General features: G+C 41.7%; 2 protein-coding genes across 3 annotated transcripts; both read right to left on the reverse strand.

Moving 5' to 3' along the window:
* Positions 1–1,568: 1,568 nt before the first annotated feature.
* LOC311263828 (uncharacterized protein) lies at positions 1,569–2,863 on the reverse strand. Of its 2 annotated transcripts, none has more exons than XM_084364155.1 (5): positions 2,775–2,863; positions 2,623–2,687; positions 2,494–2,552; positions 1,720–2,378; positions 1,569–1,635 (listed from the first exon to the last, which is right to left on the reverse strand). In XM_084364155.1, the coding sequence occupies exons 2-4, from the start codon at positions 2,625–2,627 to the stop codon at positions 1,726–1,728; spliced, it is 717 nt and encodes a 238-aa protein (XP_084220281.1). In that variant the 5' UTR covers positions 2,628–2,687; positions 2,775–2,863; the 3' UTR covers positions 1,569–1,635; positions 1,720–1,725. The 2 variants fall into 2 exon arrangements, with proteins under 2 accessions (XP_084220281.1, XP_084220282.1); XM_084364156.1 differs by having other exon boundaries at positions 2,763–2,787.
* A 2,812-nt stretch (positions 2,864–5,675) lies between these two features.
* Positions 5,676–6,879, reverse strand: LOC311263599 (uncharacterized protein). The gene is made up of 5 exons (XM_084363789.1): positions 6,821–6,879; positions 6,688–6,736; positions 6,559–6,617; positions 5,834–6,486; positions 5,676–5,748 (listed from the first exon to the last, which is right to left on the reverse strand). The coding sequence occupies exons 2-4, from the start codon at positions 6,690–6,692 to the stop codon at positions 5,840–5,842; spliced, it is 711 nt and encodes a 236-aa protein (XP_084219915.1). The 5' UTR covers positions 6,693–6,736; positions 6,821–6,879; the 3' UTR covers positions 5,676–5,748; positions 5,834–5,839.
* Positions 6,880–7,243: the final 364 nt, after the last annotated feature.

Below are 7,243 nucleotides of genomic sequence, written 5' to 3' on the forward strand. Positions count from 1 at the left end.
AGACGTGCTTTCCTCTGAAGCGTCACATGAAGCAACATCCGTTTGTGATGACATGGAATTTTCCAGAAAATGTGTTACCTATGAAAGGAGCATATATCAGTTGACCTCTGTTAACTGCCTCAAGCGTCATGCTGCATTTTTAAAACTTGTACACTATTCATTGCTCATGGGCCCCGTTTTATTTTACTTGGAGAATACAGACGCCAAGGTCAGCAGGTCCATAGACACAGAATCATGAACTCCTGTCAAGTCCTTTTATAAGTATGCACCATCAAAAGGCAGTCTAACTTATCTAAAAAGGTAACATTGGTTTAGCTTCAGCTAATGTTCATGTAATTCAACATCATATTTTTGCCATTACTTTGCCTAAACCTCACACGTTTAAGACCTTTTAAAAACAGGTTTCTAAAATCTGAATTTTTCATGTCCCGACAAATGAACACAAACCGACACCCTTTGTTTTCAATTAAACATACTGATGTGATTTAGCAAATTCTTTGTCTGGGTTACCTAGTCAAGACAATAAAAAGGTGACAAATTAGTTCTAAAAAAAAGAAAAGTTTAGTCCAAATTCACTCTTGAAGGCCCATTTGCTATAAGATGCTAAACAATGCTATACACCTTATTCCTAGCCCCCATGCTGCCTTGCGTGAATTATAGGCGCGACTTCCGGTCGCGTTTGTTTACATGGCAACGGTAGACGCTAATCTGGTTTTCATGAGGGTTAGAGAGGTAAAACATGTGGGAACATCAGCTGTCAGAGCTTAAAAGACATTACAATTCCATTGCCTACTCATATAGAGGGGTGGGAGGATGACATGAAGAAGTGGTCTTAGATAACATAGTTGCATTTTTAGCTACTTTCTTAACTGTCGCTTTGGATGGGAAGGCAATGAATAATCTGAAAAGCTGAGGCGTATCAGTGCCTGCACAGTAATAATTCATATAATATGTACAATAATTTTATAAGTAGTAATATTTTTTGTCAGTGGACAGAGCACATGTATAACATTTTAGGTGGCCTTTTCAAGTTTTTTCCAGCCACATCCTTCGGTAGGCAGTGGAAACCGTACTGATTCTCACAACATTCTTAGTCCGGGGTGCATGTTCAAGACATTGCTCTTGTAGCCACAGATTTAACTTTGTGTTGTTATTAGTACAACTGAACAGCGCAACATGTTCCCGAGCTGCGTAAGGACATTTTTAAATGCCACTGGAGCTGATCATCGTTTAGAAGAGAAAACAGTAAGAGACAACTTTCAAATGAACGGCTACGGGAAACGAAAACCGCTAGCAAACAATGGCTCACTGCTACTTCCGGTGAGAACCGGAAGTTGCACCCATCATCATTTCTACAGCAACGACCCCAGGAATAAGGTGGATAGAGACTTCAAGAATTTGGTCAACACCCAAGCAAGATTGCTTTGTTTACATCTGCGCAGACAATTGACTGTAGGATACTTGGAATATGAACACAAAAAAAAAACAAAAAAAAAAAAACCTAAGCCAAGCCATTTGTACATGTTGCACGGGTCAAAATATACCTCAAGAAGCAGTGTGAGGCAAGACATTTTTAAACAAAGTTTATTAGCATCAGCTCATGTAGCAGCAATGACACATCTGGAGCATTGAGACCTGCAAGGTAAAGACATGAGCAAGTCAACTGAGCACAGACAGCACATAGAGGATGGGGTAGATATTGCAGGAATTGTGTCTTACCACAGATCAGTGGTAACCACCCTTGGTTGGAGCTTTAGCAGGACTGCTTTGCCCTGAAGCGGTTTTGCTGCCGCTTCTGGATACTGACATGAGTGGGGGAACAAGGTCTCCTGGGGTGTAGCGGGTTTGGGCAAATACGGCTCTTCCTCGTTGGTAGTTTGAACGAGAGCTGAAGGAGTACACTGGCTCCAGATCAGAGACATCACTGAAGACCGGCTCAGGGATTTGGCTGCCAGCAGATCCAGAGCTCCTATCCTCATCTTGAGGGGCTGGAGCAAACCCGTAGGAGCCGTCCCCTCCATAAACACTGGCTGAGCTACCGTAGCCTCCACTATAGCTGCCAGCTGGAGCACTGACATCATATGGAGAAGCTGCATAACCAAGTCCATATTGACTGACCTCAGGGCTGCTGTAGCTAGAGTAGCCACTGCTGAACGCCTCACCCCCAGCCACGTTGGTGCTGCCGTAGCTGCCTGGGCCATAGTAAGCGGTATCTTGAGGAGCAGGAAGTTCAGTAGCTTTGTTAAAGCTTGGGTTGCTGAGACTTGGTAGAGGGGCGCTGCTGCCCAGGCCAGAACTCATCCCTGTTCCACTGTACCAACGCCCAGAAGAAAATGGCTGCTGCATGAAGGTTGTGTCAGCCCCACTTGATCCTTGGTCTGAAGAGAAACAATGGTTTTGTAAGAGCTGGCATTCATTTAAAGGCAATTTATAAAACAGAGCTTCAGTTTGTAATTTCAGTAGTTTTGATTAAACTAAAACACCATGGCCTACCTTTTCCAACAGGGCTACAGGTGATGCTTCCAATCAGCAGAAACGAAAGCCACAACATCCTGTAGATACATCTTGGTTTTAGATCGTAGCTTTTTCAAACAGTTTTAGATTTAGTAGTAATTTACTTACTTCATCCTGCTGCAATTACGTGGGCCGGTTCTGGACAGAGCTCAAGTTGATTTGCGAGCAAGAAACTGCACAAACACAAAATGGGAACATTCTGGTCAGCAATGATGTTGAATCCAAGTCAAACAAAAGCCATTTCATACCTGCTAACAAACCTGCAGCTTTTCCAAACAGGAGTCCCTCTGTAATGTCCTTGTGAGCCAAGAGCTGCTTTTAAATGAGTCTCAATGCTCTGGAAATTGATTGCTCAGTAACAACAGCTGGTGGTTGAGGGTTCAAGGGAGAGGCTAATTAACCTCCACAGCAGGAAACAAAGGACTTATTTGGGCATTTTGGATCCTCTGCACCTTCTGGCAAAGACCTCCTTGGTCTTTGCCAGAAGGTGCAGAGGATCCAATACAACTGTCTACCTGGAGCCCTACACTCTGAGCTCTCACAGACTTCCACTGACAGCACCAGTGTGCTCATTGTCTGTGCCTATTTAACAGATAATTTATAAAAGAAGCAATTCATTTATTAGACATGATTAAATCCATGTTTATATGCATGTTTTTTCTGTGACAAAATTGGAGATAGCGATCAGAGCCGATGTTCACACACACAGACCCCCTAAATACTTATTAAGGACTCCTTCTCCCATGTTGACATTAAAGTTAATTCTGCATACTTGATTACAGGTATTTCATTGTTGGTGACTTCACCCAACTCAGGGTTAAGGGCAGCATATTGTCTGTACAACATGATTTTTCATATTTAGGCTTGTTTTGAATGTAAAAAGACAAATTTCCACCACAGTGGATAATAATAGTGTTCTACAATCTATGTTTCCTTTTCCCAACTAGTCCTCCAAAATTAACTTGGCATTGGAGACCCTTAAGTTTACATACACTTAAAGGTTGATGACGTCAAAACTCATTTTTTTAACCACTCCACAGATTTCATGTTAACAAACTATAGTTTTCTCAAGTCTGTTAAATCATCTACTTTGTGCATTACATAAGTCATTTTTTCCAACACTAGTTTACAGACAGAATATATTCACTTATTCTTTACTTTACCACAATTCAAATGGGTCAGAAGTTTACATACAATAAGTTGGCTGTGCATTTAAACAGCATGGAAAATTCCGGAAAAATTATGTCATGGCTTATTCTGATAGGCTTATTGACATCATTTGAGACAATTGGAGATGGATGTATTTTAAGGCCTACCTTCAAACTCAGTGCCTCTTTCCTTTGCATCATGGAAGATCATGAAGATCAGAAGAAATCAACCAAAACCAAACCGTGTGGACCTCAACAAGTCTGGATCATACTTGGGAGCATGTTCTTAACCCTTGTGTGGTGTTCATTTTATTAGACAGACAATGAAATCCGTTGGCCTGGTGGACCCACTGCATTATTGGGTTTTTAATCAATACAGACATAACAATTTATGTACAAATACTTATCAGATGTTTACTTTATCCCAATTACAAGCAATATAGACAGCATAAATGGTTAAAATTTTCCATTTACTTCTGTTAGATCATATTTATGAATAAATGGGCCATTACTTTTTTTTATAAATAAAATGTAATAATGAAGAAAAAATCAATTGTAATCTAGATATGGTGAAAAAAACATGTTTATCTTGAACAAATAGAAATGAAATAAGGTTTTTCATCACTATTGATGTTTATTTCTTTAAGCTTAATTTATAATTGAACACCTTCATGTCAGTATACAACACAAGCCCCATTGAACAGATAGTGTCCATGCCAGTATAGCCACGGATGGCTGCTGACGGGCTGGTCCCTTGGATGGCTGTTAATGGGATGGTCCTGTGACTGGCTGTTGGCAGGCCGGTCCCTGCCAACAGCCAGTTTTATTATTTGACTGCAGATAAAATACATTTAAAAATGTGTTTAATATGCTCTGATGCAGCAATCTGCAAAATAACTAGAAACTGCAGATGTCAAATAAATGGAGAAAATGTATGTCAAAATGTAGTGAAGTGGAAGTATGAAGCAGAAAATGGAAAAACCTCAACTTTTACACTACTTGAGTAAATGTACTTAATGAGCTGTGATGTACCTAGGAAAGCTTGAGGAGTCTGTACAAAAGAGACATACCTGGCAAAAAAGTTCCCTGTACTTAAAAAGTAAACTACAAGAACTGTAACTCTGATCCTCCAGGCCCGATACTGAGCCATGGACGCAAATAAAAAAAAAGTTGTTATGAAGACATAGTGCATGAAGTTCAAACAGCTTACTGTACCTGTTGGAACAACTAAGTGTCCAGTCAAGTATCCAAACTTGAAGTTGAAATTCACACATCAGATCTGAAAACTTTTAAGTCAGCAGGCAGTGCAAGACACCAGGGCTGCGCCAACTTCTGAAGTCACCACTGGCTCTGGGGGAAAAAAAAAACAAACAAACCACAAAACCTGTCTTTGCCAATGCCAACAGCTACAGCTTGCTAGACAAGAGGCAGAGGATCTGGGTTGTTCTGAAGGTGAGATGGATTCTGGTCATGTCGATTAAAGGCTTCTCCTACCCTGAAGGCAAGTCACTAAACATTTGGATAGTCAACCTACAGACTAAACCCCTGGTCACAGCCGAGAAGAAATAAGTTCATATCAAAGCTGCCAGTTTCAGCTGTAACTCAAACCTTTAATGCTCCTGTACTGTTGCTTTGCTAGCATTTACAGCAACATCTCAGACCAACTGCTAGTTGGGCGTAAACTCCTTTACTTTAGTCTGTGCCTAACAGGTAACTTGGTGCTCAAAGTGTTGATATGAAGACACATTTAGATGTTTACAGTGTGAGGCAGGTTATTTTACCCTTTTGTAAAACATTGTGCTACAGTACATGTACAAATTGAGTCAAGTCAGTCATATTGTACAAGTTGCTTGCCATCAAATGAAAATCCCAATTTGTGCAGCGTGTCAGCTCATTTACTTATGTTCACCTTAACCCACTGTGCAAACTGTTGCATGACAAAACATACTGGCCTTTGTTATGCTGCTTAGACCTGAACAGTGAACACCATTAAACCCAAGTACAAGATACGAGTCAAGACTTTGAAAGCTACAGTTTATTGGCATCAGCTCATGTAGCAGCAATGAGACATCTGGAGCATTGAGACCTGCAAGGTAAAAGACATGAGTAAGTCAACTGAGCACAGACAGCACATAGAGGATGGGGTAGATATTGCAGGAATTGTGTCTTACCACAGATCAGTGGTAACCACCCTTGGTTGGAGCTTTAGCAGGACTGCTTTTCCCTGAAGCGGTTTTGCTGCCGCTTCTGGATACTGACATGAGTGGGGGAACAAGGTCTCTTTGGGTGTAGCGGGTTTGGGCAAATACGGCTCTTCCTCGTTGGTAGTTTGAACGAGAGCTGAAGGAGGACACTGGCTCCAGATCAGACACGTCACTGAAGACCGGCTTAGGGATTTCGCCACCAGCAGATCCAGAGCTCCCATCCTCATCTCGAGGGGCTGGAGCAAACCAGTAGGAGCCGTCCCCTCCATAAACACTGGCTGAGCTACCGTAGCCTCCACTATAGCTGCCAGCTGGAGCACTGACATATGGAGAAGCTGCATAACCAAGTCCATATTGACTGACCTCAGGGCTGTTGTAGCCACTGCTGAACGCCTCACCCCCAGCCATGTTGGTGCTGCCGTAGCTGCCTGGGCCATAGTAAGTGGCATCTTGAGGAGCAGGAAGTTCAGTAGCTTTGTTAAAGCTTGGGTTGGTGATACTTAGAGAGGAGCTGCTGCCCGGGCCAGAACTCATCCCTTCTGGCCGACGCCAAAAGAAAGCAGAGGCTGGCTGTGGCAGCAAGTTTGTGGCTGCTGGAGCAGCAGCTTCTGATCCATGGTCTGGTGGAAGTTAAGTGTGTTAGTCATCTGATCAAACCAGATAGCAGTACTCTTGAGCAGGGAATACCTTACCTGTTTGTACTGGACTACAGGTGATGCTTCCAATCAGCAGACATGAAATCCACAACATCCTGCAGACACTTTCTATTAGATTAGGTTTTAAATCATAGCAACTCCAAGTCCACTCTGTCATCTACTTACATCATTATGGTTTAGTAGGTAGATAAATCCAGGCTATGTCTTCAAGAAACTGTAGAGGCAAAGCACAGACAGTAGTGGTCCAATTAACAATTAAGTACCACAAACAAAAAGTCAAGCATAAACTATTACATACCTACTACTGGAGCAACATGTATCCTCCACAAGCACCTCTCTGCCATGTCTTCATGAGGTGCAAAGGCTTCTTTTAAGGGATTCTCATGGCAGCGTTAATTGATGGTTAAGTCGGAACAGCTGCTAGCAATTAAACCTGAGGTGTGTTTAAGGTGAACAAAGTTCTGCAATGCCCTGCCATTTACCTTGCATTGGAAGAGGACACAATGTAGTCGTTTAAATTAAAAATGGAAAACAAAATGAAAGTATGGCAGTCATGTTTGTTTCATGGATACATTTATGGAATGTTAGAATATCCTCATTGCTCCACATGAATCTGATGTTTTCATCTGATGCTATTTTTCCATCTCTACAGTGGACTGGAGGTTATATTTAGGTCACATGCTTCGTGTACACCATTATTTATTTGCATGATTTATTTATT

The sequence above is a fragment of the Pagrus pagrus genome (assembly GCF_965226575.1).
Source record: "Pagrus pagrus genome assembly, chromosome: 10".
In the NCBI taxonomy this organism is placed as follows: Eukaryota; Metazoa; Chordata; class Actinopteri; order Spariformes; family Sparidae; genus Pagrus; species Pagrus pagrus.